Source organism: Oncorhynchus masou, chromosome 5 (assembly GCF_036934945.1).
Source record: "Oncorhynchus masou masou isolate Uvic2021 chromosome 5, UVic_Omas_1.1, whole genome shotgun sequence".
Classification (NCBI taxonomy): Eukaryota; Metazoa; Chordata; class Actinopteri; order Salmoniformes; family Salmonidae; genus Oncorhynchus; species Oncorhynchus masou.
In genome coordinates, this window is record NC_088216.1 from 24,361,851 (window position 1) to 24,382,086 (window position 20,236).

The 20,236-nt window shown below is 42.0% G+C and overlaps 2 protein-coding genes across 4 annotated transcripts in view; one reads left to right on the top strand and one right to left on the bottom strand.

Annotated features, from left to right (window-relative positions):
- The window catches only part of LOC135537374 (phosphoinositide 3-kinase regulatory subunit 5-like), a 32,277-nt gene extending 26,834 nt beyond the window's left edge, over window positions 1-5,443 (bottom strand). For all 3 annotated transcript variants that reach the window (XM_064963560.1, XM_064963568.1, XM_064963563.1), the window contains exon 1: window positions 5,208-5,443. The gene's annotated coding sequence lies outside the window, so the exon portion shown is untranslated. The remainder of the gene's footprint in view (window positions 1-5,207) is intronic.
- Window positions 5,444-11,015: 5,572 nt separating this feature from the next.
- The window catches only part of LOC135537401 (netrin-1), a 111,378-nt gene continuing 102,157 nt past the window's right edge, over window positions 11,016-20,236 (top strand). Inside the window, exons 1-2 of the mRNA XM_064963574.1 lie at window positions 11,016-11,264; window positions 11,551-12,605. Of these exons, the coding sequence (XP_064819646.1) occupies window positions 11,591-12,605 (1,015 nt within the window). The 5' untranslated portion in view covers window positions 11,016-11,264; window positions 11,551-11,590. The remainder of the gene's footprint in view (window positions 11,265-11,550; window positions 12,606-20,236) is intronic.

Genomic DNA, 20,236 nt, shown 5'->3' on the forward strand with positions numbered 1-20,236 from the left:
CTTGTCAGGAGGAATGGGCCAAAATTCACCCAACTTATTGTGGGAAGCTTGTGAAAGGCTACCTGAAACGTTTGACTGAAGTTAAACAATTTAATGGCAATGCTACCGGCCTCCCGGGTGGCGCAGTGGTTAAGGGCTGTGCCATCAGAGTCCCTGGGTTCGCGCCCAGGCTCTGTCGTAACCGGCCGCGACCGGGAGGTCCGTGGGGCGACGCACAATTGGCCTAGCGTCGTCCGGGTTAGGGAGGGCTTGGTCGGTAGGGATGTCCTTGTCTCATCGCGCACCAGCGACTCCTGTGGCGGACCAGGCGCAGTGAGTGCTAACCAAGGTTGCCAGGTGCACGGTGTACCCTCCGACACATTGGTGCGGCTGGCTTCCGGGTTGGATGCCGCTGTGTTAAGAAGCAGTACGGCTGGTTGGGTTGTGTATCGGAGGACGCATGACTTTCAACCTTCGTCTCTCCCGAGCCCATACGGGAGTTGTAGCGATGAGACAAGATAGTAGCTACTACAACAATTGGATACCACGAAATTGGGGAGAAAAAAGGGGTAAAATTCAAAAGAAAAAAACCCCGCAATGCTACCAAATACTAATTGAGTGTAGGTAAACTTCTGACCCACTGGGAATGTGATGAAAGAAATAAAAGCTGAAATAAATCATTCTCTCTACTATTATTCTGACATTTCACATTCTTAAAATAAAGTGGTGATTCTAATTTACCTAAGACAGGGAATTTTTACTGGGATTAAATGTCAGGAATTGTGAAAAAACTGAGTTTAAATGTATTTGGTTAAGGTGTATGTAAACTTCCGACTTCAACTGAATCTGACAAAAAATATTTTTTACGCATTACAGTCTGCTGTGAGGTCCTTAGTGTACACCCTACACATATTTTATGATTCGATTCAGGACACAATTAGACAAGTGATAACAGATCCACAAGGTGAATGGGAGTTAGAACAACAGTGTCATTATACACAGACTTTGATCCTCACGTCCCCAGTAAAGATATTATAGGAGGTAGTGGACAATTATGCAAATATGGTCTGAAATGCATTATGAACTATGAGCCAGGTTTGATATAAGACATGTCTACCAAACCTCCACACTGTGTTTTATACTGTATATATATATATTCACATTTATAACTAAACTGGCAGTTAAAATATCATGAGCACATGATATGTAAATAAGGAAAATCAGTTAGGTGTATAATATGTGACTGCTCTAATCCATGCTTTACTGTATAATGTGCAATGCAGATATAGGATATGCAATGTGGAAGACCTGGGGGCGTGTTCAGGTGACATTCCGACAGAAATATGTTGAACAAAATATGTCAAACAAACACGCCTCTCTGACATATAGACTAAGGAATCATGTCAGCTCGATTCACTACATTTCTATCTGCAACGTTCCACGTTTGCCTACTGAACGTACCCCTGGGTGAGTGAGGTGTACATCTTGTGGGAAAGTGTAGAAAAACGTAGATTTTGGAGATAGATAAGACTGGTAAATAGGTAAACAGGAAGAGAGGTTGTGTGAATTATACGGCATGGCGTTTTGATGTGAGTGCTAACCAAACGATCTTGTCTGCTAAAAATGGCTGTTGCCACTTTCACTAGTGCTTGGAGATAGATATAGGGATGTAGGCGACTTCCAATCACATGCTGAAGAGCGGCAGGTAGCCTAGCGGTTAAGAGTGTTGAGCCAGTAACCGAAAGGTTTCTGGTTCAAATCCCCAAACTGACTAGGTGGGGAAAAAAATGGTCAATGTGCCCTTGAGCATGGCCCTTAACCATAATTGCTCCTGTAGGTTACTCTGGGTAATAGCGTCTGCTAAATGACTTTGGTTAACAGTTTGCTAGTGTTAAAAATATCCTCAGTGCTCACAATAAGACTGAACCTAAACCGGAAACACACTCGCACATCAAGAGCAGGTTATTAGAAAGTGCATTTGGAGATATGAAATAAATTATTCTGTTTCATTCTGCCTTTGCCAAAAAACTGTGAATCCACGCTGATGATTGGGATATGGATTAAGTAGTTCCTTGTGTGATAATACAATAATTCTTTGAAAAACTGCAACACCCAGCTGCAGAGGCCATTTCTCAAAATTGTACTCATCTTTGAAGAAAACACGGAGTAGAAATATGCATGACTGTGACAGAATTCCACTTACCCATTCAGTGCACTCGGAAAGTATTCAGACCGTTACATTACAGCCTTAATCTAAAATGGATTAAATGCATATTTTTCTCATCAATCTACACATAATACCCCATATTGACAAAGCGAAAATTATTTTTCTGACATTTTTGCAAATGTATTGAAAATAAAAAACAGAAATACTTTATTTACATAAGTATTCAGACCCTTTGCCATAAGACTCTAAATTGAACTCAGGTGCATCCTGTTTACATTGATGTTCTTGTGATGTTTCTACAACTTGATTGGAGTCCACCTGTGGTAAATTCAATTGACTGGACATTATTTGGAATGGCACACACATGTTAATATAAGCCTCCACAGTCGACAATGCAAGTCAGAGCAAAAACCAAGCCATGAGGTCGAAGGTATTGTCCGTAGAACTCCAAAACAGGATTGTGTCGAGGCACAGATCTGGGGAAGGGCACCAAAAATGTTTTGCAGCATTGAAGGTCCCCAAGAACATGGTGGCCTCCATCATTCTTAAATGGAAGAAGTTTGGAACCACCAGGACTCTTCCTAGAGTTGGCCTCCCGGCCAAACTCAGCAATTGGTCAGAGAGGTGACCAAGACCCCGATGGTCACTCTGACCGAACTCCAGAGTTCCTCTGTGGAGACGGGAGAACTTTCTAAGAGGACAACCATCTCTGCAGCCCTCCACCAATCAGGCTGTTATTGTAGAGTGGCCAGATAGAAGCCACTCCTCAGTAAATAGGCACATTACAGCCCGCTTGGAGTTTGCCAAAAGGCACCTAAAGGACTCTCAGACCTTGAGAAACAAGATTCTCTGGTCTGACGAAACCAAGATTGAACTCTTTGGCCTGAATGCCAAGCTTCACGTCTGGAGGAAACTTGGCACCATCCGTACAGTGAAGCATGGTGGTGGCAGCATCATGCTGTGGGAATGTTTTTCAGCTGCAGGGACTGGGAGACTAGTCAGGATTGAGGAAAAAATGAATGAAGGAAAGTACAGAGATCCTTTATGAAAACCTGCTCCAGATCGCTCAAGACATCACACTGGGGCGAAGTTTCACCTTCCAACAGGACAACGACCCTAAGCACACAGCCAAGACAACGCAGGAGTAGCTTCGGGACAAGTCTCAATGTCGTTGAGTGGCCCAGCCAGAGCCCAGACTTGAATCCGATCGAACATCTCTGGAGAGACCTGAAAATGACTGTGCAGCAACTCTCCCCATCCAACCCGACAGAGCTTGAGAAGATCTGCAGAGAAGACTCCAAAAATACAGGTGTGCCAAGCTTGCAGCGTCATACCCAAGAAGACTCGAGGCTGTAATCGCTGCCAAAGGTGCTTCAACAAAGTACTGAGTAAAAAGTCTGAATACTTAAATAAATGTAATATCAGTTTTTTATTTTTCATAAATTTGCACAAAAATATATAAACCTGTTTTTGCTTTGTCATTATGGGATATTGGTGTGGAGATTGATGAGGGGAAAAAACAACGACTTTAAAATAAGCCTGTAACGTAACAAAATATGGAAAAAGTCAAGGGGTCTGAATACTTTGCGAATGCACTCTATACCTTCAGATTACTGTAAGTGGTGTGTCAATCAACACACAGTTCTACTGTAAGTGACAGGTGGGGTATTAGAGTATTATAACTGTTGTCTTCTGTGGCTTGGTTGGAAGATCACGGCGTTTGCAACGCCAGGATTGAAGGTTCGATTACCGGAAACATTCACAGGAAGAATGTATGCGTGCTCGACTAAGTCGATTTGGATAATCTGGATAATCTGCTAAATGGTTTATATACAATAACTGCATCCATGCAAACAACATATACTTCCTAATTGTGTATTAGAATAATGACAGTACAATCACAGGGTGTCCAAAACTTGCAAGTTAACTTCCTTGTGTGTCAGTGACATCATTTTGACAGCCTTTCCCATCAGTGTAACAGCACCTACCACAAACTCAACAACAGTTTAATAAGCCCAGTTGGGTTTGCAGGTGTTGTTTCTGATAGTCACCACATTTTAATTGATCCATTTGTGGAATTTGTAAGGAAAATCACTATCAGTTTAATGGATAACTACCTCAACTAACCAGAATACCCCATCACCAGAACTTTATTAACTATCCTTATTACGATTTATTTATTTTATTTAAACTTTATTTAACTGGCAAGTCAGTTAAAAACAAATTCTTATTTACAATGACGGCCTACCACGGCCAAACTCTAAACCGGACGACATGGGGCCAATTGTGCGCCGCCTTATAGGACTCCCAATCATGGCCGGTTGTGATACAGCCTGGATTCCAACCAGGGTCTGTAGTGATGCCTCTAGCACTGAGATGCAGTGCCTTTGACCGCTGCGCCACTCAGGAGCCCTATAATATTGCCTCAATACCCTTTTCTTACACCCCTGGACCAACCGCCAGGCATAAACTCAGAAACACAAGCATTGAAGCAATGATTTGACACTTGGGCATTGACTATCTTTATTCGATTGGCTAGTCTAGTCCCAGGATTAGTGCACAAATGTTCCCTTCTCAGATGTATGGAACCAGTATTTTCTCAGTTTGCAGTTGTGGGCACAATGGCAACTAGAGATTTTCAACAATAAGGCATCATCCACAGATGAAGACAACTGACAATACTAACTCATATCCAAGGTCAAATGTCTAAATTTGAATGTAATATGATTTCAAATGTCTGGAGTCATAGACACTTGATGAGTACTTCACAAATTGTCCAGATGTTATATTTCTGAAATGTTTCTATTGTCTGTTATACTGGATTTAGGCTCCAGTAATTTAGCGTGAGTGAGTTTGGACCTCTTGGCAGTTGCTCGACCCGGGTTTAAGTCCAAGTCGGGGCTATCCCCTCTACCAAATTCCCCCTTAACCCTCAACCTTCTGGCCCGAAGCCCAGCGCACCATCGACTGTGCCACAAAAGCATGCTCATCCATTGTGAAAAGACAATAGCCTGGTAGGCTTACAACCACAGATAGCCCACTAGTCCTCCACACGGCTTACCTGCTATTATCGTTCAGTAACATCCATAGCCTTTTGGTGTTAGTTTGTGTGAAAGCCTCTCAGGTCCAATGACTCCAATCCCACTGCCATTCATTACAAAGAGAGAAGAGGGGGAGCACAGATGAGCCACATCCTTCACTAGTGCTGTGTATGGCTCCAGAGGAACAACAGCTGTAGACTACCACCAGTCACAGTAGCCGCAGTAGTAGTAGTGGAGATATAGACCCTGCACACGCAGAGGGTATGTGTCAAACAGGAAGTGAATGAGAGAGGTGCATGTAAGCACAATGAGGAAGGCAGAGTGTGGGTGTCTGTTGGCCTCCATAAAGGAAGTAATTTGTATCATTTGTTTGTTTCCCTGCTATTTTCATGAATAAAGACATGTTTCATTGTTTTGAATGTTGGGCTTTGATCTTTCAATCTTTAGTTTTGACTGGCTGGGTCATTGATTTTTATAGGATTGACCATTATTTATTACTAATCCCAACAGTATTTTGCCCCATCTTTGCAAAGGTAGTTTTCACATATCTGATACGCTTGAGAGTTTGTCCAAGTTCAAGTTAATTCACATGACAACTGAACTCTGAATTGTGTGATGAATAATAAAAGGATACTAATCTAAAAAAACAAGCACTTGTAGTTTTACACGGACTTCCTAAAGGTTCATATCTAAATAGCAACAGGCCGATATTGAAATTCAAAATGGATCTGGGCTCATTGGGACAGCCACTGTTCCAGTTAAAATTCAGCAGTTCTGTCATTTTCTCTGCCCACTGTTTTCTTCTCGCTCAGGGCAGCACTATTAGTCTCCCTACTTCCCCTGAAGCCACTTTGACTGTGATTTGCATTACATGTGTTACGGTAAATCCCCCCTCTCTCTCCCCCTCAGAGGGAACAGGACCCAAAGCATTAGCTAAAAACAATGGCAGTAAATTAACAGTCAATTCATGAGGTTCACCATGAATGGGAACGTGAGTGTTTCCTGTATTGCTCTGGGCTTGCGATGGATTACTTTATTCCTATCATTTTTAAATATTGGCCCTACTCTGGAAGTCTGAAGTCTATGATTACTATAATAGCTCTAGAAAGGTCAAAGGTGAAAATTAGATCATTTAAACTGACTTTAAATGTGCATTTGAGTTATTGGGAGAAGAGGCTCAGTCTAATAATAAAGATGGTTCTTCTATTTGCGGTTCAACCAGTGAAGGCCACTATTGCACAGATGTCATCATGCCAATGAGATTGACAAGATCCCACAAAGTACAATAACCAGCCCAGTCAGCCAACCTTCAACAAGAGTGGTGAAACACTGCCACCTCCTGCTATGAAGTCATTAAACTACAGCAGTGGTGAAGACATAGATGTGGGTTATCACGAAACTTCCTTAGTTCTTTGACTACCGCACAGAACATCAAAAGGTACCAGGTTAATATTGGTCTATGTTGGATACACAGTACTACATTGTCTCAACGTTTTAAGTCGGACTTGTTTTGCAGGTCACGGTGGGTGCATTTTTGTTGTTGATGATTTGGAAAAAAATGTACCAAGTTCCATCCTGTTCCCAAAAGATGGCGCTCTTTCCACAGCCTCGGGATATCAATGTGTACAGGTGCTTGACGAGCAATGCAGAACATCAACTTCCCACTCCACAACCATCTGAAGAGAGAAATGGAATAAACAATTTAAAAATAAAATGCTGCTGACATTATTGTACTGGCAACCTAGTTATACGTTCCTGACAGCCACTCTGGGTGTTAGCAAATGTCCAACGCGTACCAAACAAACCACTTTCCATACGCGATCTTTGGCTGAATCTTTTGCCCATTTATTAGCAGCAAAGCAAAGATAAAAACACTGAAATAATCACATGAAGGCCTATTACCATAGGCAAAATCATAGTTCCAAGGTGTATACAGTGACATGTATGCTCTCCATACCTGTTCATTCCCACATCCTGGTCACCTGCGTGCCTACACACATGTGACCCATGACCCAAGATATAGAGTCCCACAGTGAAGGTGTCATAATACCCAATAAACATAGCAGTCAAACAGGGAAATGGTTCCAATCGTGTTTCAACCATTCATTTTTCCCGTAGGGAATTTTAGAAACACTTAAAATAAGGGCTGTGTTTTGTGTAGGCTAACCATGGCGTGATGTGTTGATTGCCATGTAAATGTCTCTCGGACAAGGTAACTTTTATCAATATATCCGACTTTATTTTCTCTCAGATTTAAAAATATTATTTAGCATCAAAGTAGACTACAAATCCCTGGAAGCTCCTGCACATCATCTCTAGCTACAACCTCAAGTTATTGCATTTGTATGATTCTGTATGTAAATCCGAGACACTCCATTTATACACCCGCCCAACCACCCCGACCAACCACCCTACGTTCGTTTTGCCTTAAGTAACCATCTGTCATATGTAACCACAGCAAACGTAACATATCATACTCATTTCAGTATCCCAGAACTACATTTACTATGTTACATCTCGTCTATGAGACCAGGCTGCTAGCTGACACCTTTGCTAACAGGTAGTGTGTAAATTTAAAACTTACACAGGACACTTCACAAAATTGTCAATTTAAAGAAATGTAGCAAATTTATTCATTCATAAATGTAGCTAACATTAGATAGTTAATCCAGAGATTCTTACCTTTGCCTCGATTCAGCAGTCTTTTCCAGATCAATATGGCATTTGTAGTTCTTTAAGATAGCCACATTAGCAGCTAATTGGCATTTCATTTTGGGGGTAAATACAGGCGAATATATTGATAAAAGTCACCTTGTCCTAGAGAGATTTACACTGTTATCCAAACATCATGCCAGGGTAAGCCTACACGAAAGACCACCCTTATTTTAAGTGTTACTAAATTCCCCTATGGGAAAAATGAATGGTGGAAAAGAGTGGTTTGAACTGGTATAAAACCAAGGTTTGTGATTTACTTCCACCTGCAGTTGTGGAATGTTTGCTCACAAGTATAATTCATTGGCTGATCCCTCCCGATGACCAGGATGGAATAATGTGATCCTTCCTTAACCCATAGGAAGTCCCACCAAGTTGACTACTCCAAAATGGTGAATGTTCTTAATGGCGCTGCCCCTGCTAAAAGGCCCTAAAGTCCACTATTTATCACTATGGCCAAGTCAGAGATGGAAGAGAAAGAGAAACATTTCATAGGTTCCTTTTTTCTGGTTCATATACAGTCAATGAACTATGTCGACCAGACCCAGCTATCGCATTGGTGCTAATGGGAGAGCCACCCAGATGCTCCAAAGATTTTGCATAATTTTAGCCAGTAGTTTTGAAAGCAGTGCTCAGCAGCTAAAACGTGTCCCGGAAAATGTGTCCTACGTCATCCATTTCATGTGATATTTTGCGAATTCCAATTCGTATAATTTGTTACGAATTTGTTACTGTTTAAGATCCCTGACTGCATCTTTAAGTATACCGGAAATGTGACATTATTTTCCAATGGTTAACAGGCTTTATGGATATCTTAATTTGTCCACCATCTTAGAGCCTAGTGTAAAAAAATCTGTAAAATATATACAAAGATAGACAAACTATAGACAACACAAAAACAATTTTAGTTGGCCAAAATGGCTCCTAGATTTATAACAGATTTATCAAGCTCTCGAAACACAATTTATAACAGATAATTTTTGTTGATTTTAACACACTCTTCTGGCAATAGAGCAGACTTACACTGCAGGACCTATTTGAAGTCCTTCCCCACCGATCTCGACACAGCCACAAAGTTGGAAGCACAAAATCGTCTAGAATGTCATTGTATGCTGTAGCTGTAGTGGTTAGAGCGTTGGGCCATTAACTGAAAGGTTGCTAGATCGAATCTTTCAGCTGACAAGGTAAAAATATGCCGTTGAACAAGGCAGTTAACCCACTGTTCCTCGGCTGTCATTGTAAATAAGAATTTGTTCTTAACTGACTTGCCTAGTTAAACAATTTTTAACTTGTATTAAGGGGCCTAGCCCGAACCATGAAAACAGCCCCAGACCATTATTCCTCCTCCTCCAAACGTTACAGTTGGCACAATACATTTGGGCAGATAGCATTCTCCTGGCATCTGCCAAACCCAGATTTGTTTATCAGACTGCCAGATGGTGAAGCGTGATTCATCACTCCAGAGAATGAGTTGCCACTGATCCAGAGTCCAAAGGAAGCAAGCTTTACACCACTCCAGCCGACACTTGGCATTACACATGGTTATCTTAGGCTTGTGTGAAGCTGCTTGGCCATGGAAACTGATTTCTTGAACCACCAGATGTGTCATGCCTGCTCCAACTGCCCCTCTCTGGTGCTCAAGGGCACCAGGCTGCCCTTCATTACGCACACCTGTCACCATCATTACGCGCGTCAGTGCTCATTGGACTCACCTGGACTCCTTCATGATGTTGATTACCCCCTCTATATCTGTCTGTTCCTCAGTTTTGTACCCCATGTCAGCACTATTGTCGTAATGTCACACTGTTCTGGTTTTGATTGATGTCCATTTTCCATTAAATGTTCACTCCCTGTACTTGCTTCTCGTCTACAGCGTCTGTCCTTACACAAAGAGTTATTATGCTGACGTTGCCTTCAGAGGCAGTTTGGAACTCGGCAGTGAGTGTTACAACGCAGGAAAGATCATTTTTACGTGCTATGCGTTTTAGCACTCGGCGGTCCCATTCTGTGAGTTTGTGTGTCCTGCCACTTCACGGCTGAGCCGTTGTTGCTCCTAGAGGTTTCTACTTCACAATAACAGTACTTACAGTTGACCTGGGCAGCTCTAACAGGGCAGACATTTGAGAAACTGACTTGTAGGAAAGGTGGCATCCTATGACTGTGCCACATTGAAAGTCAATGAGCTCTTCAGTAAGAACATTCTACTGTCAATGTTTGACTATGGAGATTGCATGGCGGTGTGCTCGATTGTATACACCTGTCAGCAAGGGATGTGGCTGAAATATCCGAATCCACTCATTACAAGGGGTGTCCACATACTTTTGTATATATAGTGTATTATAGGCGTTGTGGCTCCATGTTATAGCCAATGAATAGGATATGGAAGCATTACCAGAGATACAATATGCATGGTATTCACTTCATTTTTTCTACAAAAATGGTAAAGTCAGAAATATCGAAAAAGGCATGTTATATAGTGGTCTTGAGTAGATTATACAATATGGACAGAAGCTTTATCATATTATAAAATAGGACAAACTTGTTCGTTCTTTGCACTTCATTTCTATGAAGATTTGATTATTTAAACTTTTGGAAATCTGATAGGTCTACTGAATGGAGGGAAAAACATGAGTCATGAGTAAAATATGCTTTATAACTCTTAATTAACTGGGTCACAATCTAAATCATGAAATACAAATGCACCATAATACCCCGGAAGTAACAATAACAATAGTAGTAGTAATAATAATAATAATAAATACATACAAAAAATGTATATATTAAGCTAATAAAAGGCTAACGTGACAAAGTCAATATTCATGATGAAATATAAACTGCCGTTTCGATTAGCAATATGAAAACTACGACTACATGGAAACCTTGGATTATGTTATCTACGTGATAATCAGATTAACTTGATCATTAGTTTGTTGTTCCTTCGTTTGGCACTTAATTAGCCGTATCTATCTTGTTATCGATAAACTACCAGTGGATGTCGTTGTTCACTCTTTTTACGCGGGAGTGTCACTCCTCAAGATGACCTCAAGCTCTGCAGACGCTCCAATCGTCCTTCACTTTCTCCACAGTCAGTGCGCCAGACAGAGATAGAAGGATAGAGGAAGGGAGTGAGTGAATGAGAAAGACGGGCACACAGGGAGTGGAACAGACAGAGCGAGAGTTGCGGCTCTTACATCTAGACGCGTGTAGATATTTTGCTCCCGGAGATTCCAAATAAAACAAACAAGAACACAACAGATCGCGCTTGTGACAGGAAAGGCACCCGACAAAGATATTTGTATGACTTTTCTGCCTATCTGAATTATTATTCCGAGGAATAGTGTCATATGTGGAGATTTCTTAACCTTGTAAGCCCATTTATTTCACTTAATAGGTGCATTATGAAAGGCTAATGTTATAAATCGATACATTTCTCCTGACAGTGTGTTCATATTATAATAACGGTTCAAATGATATTTTCTGTAGGCTTATCATGTGATGGTAATCTATATGAAAATATTATTCAATCTATGTGCATGGTAAATTCAATTATCTATTGAGGTGTTGCTTTTCTATTTTAATTCTTAGCTTTACATCTGCCGTGCTCTTTTGGACATCTTGCAAAAGTGTCTTATTTATTATCTCTCTTTTCAGGGAACGGCTGGCGTTTTTCAGCGCACGAACAAGGAATACGATGCTAAGGATTTTGGATCCCGTGGTCACTGTTGTGACCATTTCCTTTGTGGTCGAGGGGGTGCTCGGTGGCTACGGGATGAGCATGTTCGCCGCGCAAACATCTCCCCCGGACCCTTGCTACGACGAGAATGGTAACCCGAGGAGATGCATCCCCGATTTTGTGAACTCCGCTTTCGGAAAGGAAGTCCGCACTTCCAGCACTTGTGGTAAAACCCCGGGTAGGTACTGCTTGGTAACAGAGAAGGGCGACGAGAGAAATAGGAACTGCCATACGTGCGATGCCTCGGACCCCAAAAAGTATCACCCACCGGCATATCTAACGGATCTCAACAACCCCCATAATCTCACATGTTGGCAATCGGAAAATTACATCCAATACCCCCAAAACGTCACCATAACACTGTCACTGGGCAAGAAATTCGAAGTCACCTACGTAAGCCTGCAGTTCTGCTCACCTCGACCCGAATCTATGGCTATCTTCAAGTCTATGGACTATGGCAAATCTTGGGTACCTTTCCAATACTATTCGACCCAATGCAGGAAAATGTACACCAAACCGAGCAAGGCCACCATTACCAAACAGAACGAACAAGAGGCGATATGCACAGACTCCCACACGGACATGCACCCTCTATCCGGCGGTCTCATTGCCTTCAGCACTCTGGACGGCAGACCGTCGGCGCACGACTTCGACAACTCGCCGGTGCTCCAGGACTGGGTCACCGCCACCGATATCAAGGTGACGTTCAGCCGATTGCACACTTTCGGTGATGAGAACGAGGATGACTCGGAGCTAGCCCGGGACTCTTATTTCTATGCGGTGTCCGATCTGCAAGTTGGCGGTCGATGCAAATGCAATGGCCACGCTTCGCGGTGCGTAAAAGACAGAGATGGAAACCTTGTTTGTGAGTGCAAACATAATACCGCGGGACCGGAGTGCGACAGGTGCAAGCCTTTCCATTATGATCGGCCGTGGCAACGCGCAACAGCTCGAGAAGCCAACGAATGTGTCGGTAAGTCAAGACATTATAATTGTCTCCAAAAACCATCCAACTTATCTTTAAGGACTGCAGACGTTTCCTCTCCACACAATGCCTGTATCACAAGCAAAAATACATTTGGCATAAATGTTATTATTGGGTGACTCTTGTTTGTACAGTCATGAGATATTTGTCTGTTTTTAAATTTGGTAATGTTGGTATTGATTGGTTGAGTTAATTGCTAAGGTCAGTTCTGATGAAAAACAAAGATTCAGACATGCCTTTTATTCTCTCTGGATGAAAGTTGTCGAAATACTATTAGAAATGAGATTATAGCACATCATATTACGCACCAACAAGTACACACACACAAGTTTTACAAAACCTTTTACAAAAGGTTTCCAACTCCAAGGCCCGAGGAAAAATTGCCTATCCTTTGTTGTAGTTTATATAGTTATGGAAAACAATTGAAAATCCTTATTAGTATTAAAATGTTATTATAATAATATAATAATAATATAATAATAATAATAATTATTATTATTATTTAGTCTCGAAATGAATTTTTATAGTTGTAAGCATTTTATTTCACTATGTCAATTTTAGTCTGATCAGCCCACGCTGTATTAATAGTACATGCCTTCATTAAATCATGATACTCATGTGATTTGAAAATGTTGGCTATAAAAAAACAAGTCTGTATGGTTGTTAATTAAAGAGATCTGAATTAAGGATCAATCTAAACCACCTTTCGGCCCACCACAAAATGCACTTTTTTAAATGAAATTATGCCGCGCGTCCATGCACATAAAAAGTCACATGCAAATGCCTTCTCAATTTGAAAACCTAAAAGCCCATTACCGCCATAGCTCAAATGGAGGTTTACAACAACCACCCACTTCAGAAAGACCGCCGCATCACAATGTCTAATCATTCACCGCGTTGAAATGTTTCTCATGGGGAAAATTGATGTACAGTTCCAACTTTATGGCTGCAATAAAGCGACGCGCCGTCATTTATTTAAAGAGCATTTAAACTGCACCACCACAGTACTTGAACACAGACTTCTCTGCCCATTTAATTATCGTCTGAGTCAAAGTTAATTATAGGTCTATATTACGTTAATTTATGTATCATAAAACTGTTGTAAAAAAAAAGTATATTTAAAAGAAAAAGCATTATTTCATCCCGAAACTATTATGATTGTGATTATTATTATTGTTGTTGTTATTATATCAAATTAAATTGCCCTTTTTTAAAACATTACAATATGAATTTGCCTACCTTGGAAACAATCTGCAAAATGTTCATCCACCTATTAAGCCTAATACTCAAATATATGTGATAATATTAGGCACTCATTATTAATTACACCCATAACCCGGTATCATTACTATTGTAATCATTCTAAATATGATTAAGAGGCTACTTATTAGTATCCATATGATCCGCTTTGTATTATGTGCTGGTCCTCAACGATATCATCGGACATAGTTTATTCGTGTGAATGCTTTAGGCCTACAAGAAGAAAAGTAATCGGAGTAGATATGGAATCCTATCCTCAATGAACCGGCCCATTTAGATTTATGCTTCTCCGTCTGCCCCCGTGAAGACTAATAAAGCACATCGAGGAGGTTATCACATCGTGGCTTTCATTGAACTCATTCCACACACTATTTCCAACAGCGAGGCGACATCAGCTGCTATAGAGATAGGGACAATGCCGCAGCAGGATCAAAGATGCGGTAGTTGCTTTTTATGGTCAGACATACCTAAGACCCACTTAAATATAATATGTATTCATACTTAGAGGAGGAGAGAGACGGCATGCATGAGCTTGGTGAGAATGTGAGTGCTACTGGTTTAGATAAAGGATAATGAATTCTTGGACAATTGTAGTCTGATATTGACTTGGCTGTGTGTTGACTGTCTAGCAAATATTGCATACGGTTTTATCATGAGGAGCGTGGTTAAAAGTTGCGATTATGCATTGTTGATGTAAGCGAAGAGAATTGATTCCTTGTGAAATATCTCACCCCTTATAAGCCAAGTAACTGCCCGATGCATGCATGCTTTCAAGGTTAACATGAGAGGTAGGCCTAGCGGGGGGTGGTTCTCTGACCGTAGTACCCATCAACCGCATTGCTGCATAATATATGTGTCAGTACTCTATATCAACTCTGCAAATGTGCAGTATTTCATTGGCATTGTATACCCAACATCTAGAATAATAGTTCAAGATGCAAAGGCATCTCTCAGGGCATGCACTGTGGATACAAATAGGCCTGTGTGTCTCAAGAGACAATGCTGATGGAAAAGATGTCCACCATGATGAAGGTGGATGAACCTCCACTTCTCACTGTAAACCCATTCTAGATTGGATTTGTGATTTTTAAATATCGCCCTACAGTGAATGGTGAGAGGAGGCTCCTCATTCCACCCCATATTGTTTGCATCATTTTACCTACAGTAAAATGAACGCACTCAAACTCCCTTTTGTCTCGGTATTTCTATTTCACTGTGGTTGGGGGAAAGTGGTGCGGTGTTGTTTGACAGTCATCCATGGCACATGTTGACTGTTTTGACACGTAGCAGGTGTTTAAAAGGGTTTTGTTTGCTGTTTGTTTCCATTCCCACAGAGTGGTTCTCTGAGGCAGATAAACAAGCTTGAGCCTTGTGGAAATATCTACGCTTTTACTATGGTGACTGGCTACGAATACACTTTGGAGAAGGTCACCCCAGTTGTGTATAAAACTGTGAGATGTTACCTCAATTAAGAGAGCTGTGAATCTGATAATATATCACTCTCAGAATATCCCGACCGCAGTCCTCCATATTACAGTCTACATTTCTAAGCCCTGCCATCAAATTCAAGATTTATACTAGTTGGCCATCTATGAGAAACACAGAGTGATAATGATTAACTGAAGTTGACCAAATAGGTGAAACACAGAGTGACAAATGAATACAAATGAATAAGTGATCGTCAGTGGCGGTTTCTATGAAGAGGAAAGGAAGGCTGTGCTTCCCTCCTTGGGTCGCCAGGGCTTCCATCCTGGAGAAGCAAACAGACTTGTTTAGACACAACCACGCCGCTATAGGAATGAAGAATGAATTGTTCCTCCCTATCCCCAGTATCCTTGACACTTTATTTTTACCGGAACAGCATGTGTGTGTGTCATGTGTGTCTGGCGTGTCTCGCACAGGGCCACAAAGGAACATCACTCACTGTATCCATCATGCTGTCTGCAAGCACACGCACACGCACACGCACACACACACACACACACACACACACACACACACACACACACACACACACACACACACACACACACCCCCTGTAGCAACACATTCCTCTGGGCTGTTTGTGCTATGGGACGCCTGCTCCGTGAGACAAGGCGTGCAGAGCGGTGCGGAGGGGGGCTGTGGTCGCACACTCTCTGCTAAAGCAAACACCGCCTCACCTCTCAAACAGGGGGAAGAACAGTCTGTCTGACACATCTGTGTGAAGGCAGGGTCCTAGGGTTTTTGAGAGTGTGGGGTGAGGTGGAGTTGGGGTAGGGTGTGCGTGTGCGTGTGTGTGTGTGTGTGTGTGTGTGTGTGGCATAGTGATGTTTTCTGTTACCACCTGTAAATGCAATTAGTCACAGGAGGTTGGTGGAACCTTAAATGGGGAGGACGGGCTCGTGTGAATGGCTGGAGCGGAATAAAGGGAATGGTATCAAATACATTGTTTCCATGTGTTTGATGCCATTCCATTAGCTCCATTCCAGCCTTTACTATGAGCCGTCCTCCCCTCAGCAGCCTACACTGCAATCAGTAATTGTAGCATAAAGTTATGGCTAGGACAGAACACTGTGTGTACTATAAGCTTCAGTAACAGAAAAGTGATGTCAAAACGAGATGTACTGTACTATACGATAAGCTTTGCTATGAGCTGCTTGGTTGGATATGCTGAAATATTGAACGCTTCCAGCACTATTTGTCAGTCAGTAAATTGAAAGATTCCGACTGTCTCTGGATCCTCGTGCTCGTGCTGCTAGGCGACCTAAATTGGAACATGCTTAACACCCCAGCCATCCTACAATCTAAACTTGATGCCCTCAATCTCACACAAATTATCAATGAACCTACCAGGTACCTCCCCAAAGCCTTAAACACGGGCACCCTCATAGATATCATCCTAACCAACTTGCCCTCTAAATACACCTCTGCTGTCTTCAACCAAGATCTCAGCGATCACTGCCTCATTGCCTGCATCCGTAATGGGTCAGCGGTCAAACAACCTCCACTCATCACTGTAAAACGCTCCCTGAAACACTTCAGCGAGCAGGCCTTTCTAATCGACCTGGCCGGGGTATCCTGGAAGGATATTGATCTCATCCCGTCAGTAGAGGATGCCTGGATAATTTTTGAAATGCCTTCCTAACCATCTTAAATAAAGGGGGGAAACTATTCAAAGGGGGAACACTCTTGACCCAAACTGCTACAGACCTATATCTATCCTACCATGCCTTTCTAATGTCTTCGAAAGCCAAGTCAACAAACAGATTACCGACCATTTAGAATCTCACCATACCTTCTCTGCTATGCAATCTGGTTTCAGAGCTGGTCATGGGTGCACCTCAGCCACGCTCAAGGTCCTAAACGATATCTTAACCGTCATCGATAAGAAACATTACTGTGCAGCCGTGGTCATTGATCTGGCCAAGGCTTTCGACTCTGTCAATTACCACATCCTCATCGGCAGACTCGACAGCCTTGGTTTTTCAAATGATTGCCTCGCCTGGTTCACCAACTACTTCTCTGATAGAGTTCAGTGTGTCAAATCGGAGGGTCTGCTGTCTGGACCTCTGGCAGTCTCTATGGGGGTGCCACAGGGTTCAATTCTTGGACCGACTCTCTTCTCTGTATACATCAATGAGGTCGCTCTTGCTGCTCGTGAGTCTCTGATCCACCTCTATGCAGACGACACCATTCTGTATACTTCTGGCCCTTCTTTGGACACTGTGTTAACAACCCTCCAGGCAAGCTTCAATGCCATACAACTCTCCTTCGGTGGCCTCCAATTGCACTTAAATACAAGTAAAACTAAATGCATGCTCTTCAACCGATCGCTACCCGCACCTGCCCGCCTGTCCAACATCACTACTCTGGACGGCTCTGACTTAGAATACGTGGACAACTACAAATACTTAGGTGTCTGGTTAGACTGTAAACTCTCCTTCCAGACCCATATCAAATATCTCCAATCCAAAGTTAAATCTAGAATTGGCTTCCTATTTCACAACAAAGCATGCTTCACTCATGCTGCCAAACATACCCTTGTAAAACTAACCATCCTACCAATCCTCGACTTTGGCGATGTCATTTACAAAATAGCCTCCAATACCCTACTCAACAAATTGGATGCAGTCTATCACAGTGCAATCCATTTTGTCACCAAAGCCCCATATACTACCCACCATTGCGACCTGTACGCTCTCGTTGGCTGGCCCTCGCTTCATACTCGTCGCCAAACCCACTGGCTCCATGTCATCTACAAGAGCCTGCTAGGTAAAGTCCCCCCTTATCTCAGCTCGCTGGTCACCATAGCATCTCCCACCTGTAGCACACGCTCCAGCAGGTATATCTCTCTAGTCACCCCCAAAACCAATTCTTTCTTTGGCCGACTCTCCTTCCAGTTCTCTGCTGCCAATGACTGGAACGAACTACAAAAATCTCTGAAACTGGAAACACTTATCTCCCTCACTAGCTTTAAGCACCAACTGTCAGAGCAGCTCACAGATTACTGCACCTGTACATAGCCCACCTATATTTTAGCCCAAACAACTACCTCTTTCCCTATTGTATTTAATTAATTTATTTATTTTGCTCCTTTGCACCCCATTATTTTTATTTTTACTTTGCACATTCTTCCATTGCAAATCTACCATTCCAGTGTTTTACTTGCTATATTGTATTTACTTTGCCACCATGGCCTTTTTTTGCCTTTACCTCCCTTATCTCACCTCATTTGCTCACATCGTATATAGACTTGTTTATACTGTATTATTGACTGTATGTTTGTTTTACTCCATGTGTAACTCTGTGTCGTTGTATGTGTCAAACTGCTTTGCTCTATCCTGGCCAGGTCGCAATTGTAAATGAGAACTTGTTCTCAACTTGCCTACCTGGTTAAATAAAGGTGAAATAGAATAAAATAAAATAAAATCCTCTGCAGTCATAACATATCCTCAGTTTCAGAGTTGATCTAGTGTAGAATTCGAAAGTGATACGGAGTGGGGACATTCAGAGTAAATGAGAAGGAAATAACCAGGTGGGGAGAGGAAATGTCATCAAGACCAGCATCTTTTTCTATGGTGTGTGAAACACAACACAGGGATAGGTACTTATATTTTATTATAGAGATAATGATAGGCACTTGTTTTTATCATGGTCCGAAAGAGCCAATGGCTAAGAATAAGAAATACCGTACAGCCTATTAGCCTGTCAGGATCTCTCTCCGGATGATAATCTTTGTCCAAGTCCTTGAATCGTGCTACTTTGCTCTGTCTTTGACTGAACCTGGATATTCGTTATCATCTATCTATCTATCTATCTATCTATCTATCTATCTATCTATCTATCTATCTATCTATCTATCTATCTATCTATCTATCTATCTATCTATCTATCTATCTATCTATCTATCTATCTATCTATCTATCTATCTATCTATCTATCTATCTATATCTAAAAGCCTAGGCATTCCACTACAAATAGCTTTGCATTTGTGGAGTGATTTGAATGCAGTTGGTCTTACAAAAACAAAACCCATTGAAACAGGTTGCATGTCGTCTTCGCTCCTTGATGTGCACCTTGCCGATTAGTTCGTCTGAGTCTTACGGTAAAGGACCTTCATGCACTTCTGAGTGCACTTCCAGGTCCATCTGGGATATTGATTCTCACAGGCCACGCGGGAGACCGTCTTTGTAATCTAACGCAATGAGTTTAGGAATGGAGGCACGGAGGAGGAAGAATCGTGGCTTCAATATCAATTCAGGTGTGACCACTCTCGGCCTGACAGACATGGCTGGATGGATAGACTGTCCCATCACGACTCTCTCATCACGACTCTCTCATCACGCCGAATTCGGCGTCAGCAAGGATGCACAGCTACCTGTAACAAAGCACGCAACTGTCTCAATTTAATCAACTAGATTCTCTTCCTCTTGTTTTAGAACTCTATCAACTCAGAGTGACACTACAGCATCTGAAGGAGAATGAAGGAGACGCCCATTCAGCTAATCGCGATGAGGAAAATGAGTTAGACGCCTAAGACGTTCACTTTAGGAGGAACGTTTTTCAGATACAGAAAATTAAATGCAAGACTGTTCCACTGCATTAGCTTCAGGTTCCATAGCTTGAATGTGTTGAGAAAAGGGGTCTTGAATAATTCAGAGAGATTAAGAAGAATGCTTGGAGGCATGCAGAATGAAGGATACTACTGCAGCACAGAGAAAAGTAAAGAGATTGAGGGAGACTACAATAGAGACTATAAATGTGAGAGAGACAGGGAGGCTATAGAGAAAGAGAGATGGAAACAGAAAGACCTATCCAGGGACTTTTGGGGACAGGAGAGACTTTTTTTGATGAAACAGGCTTTATCTTTCCTTGAG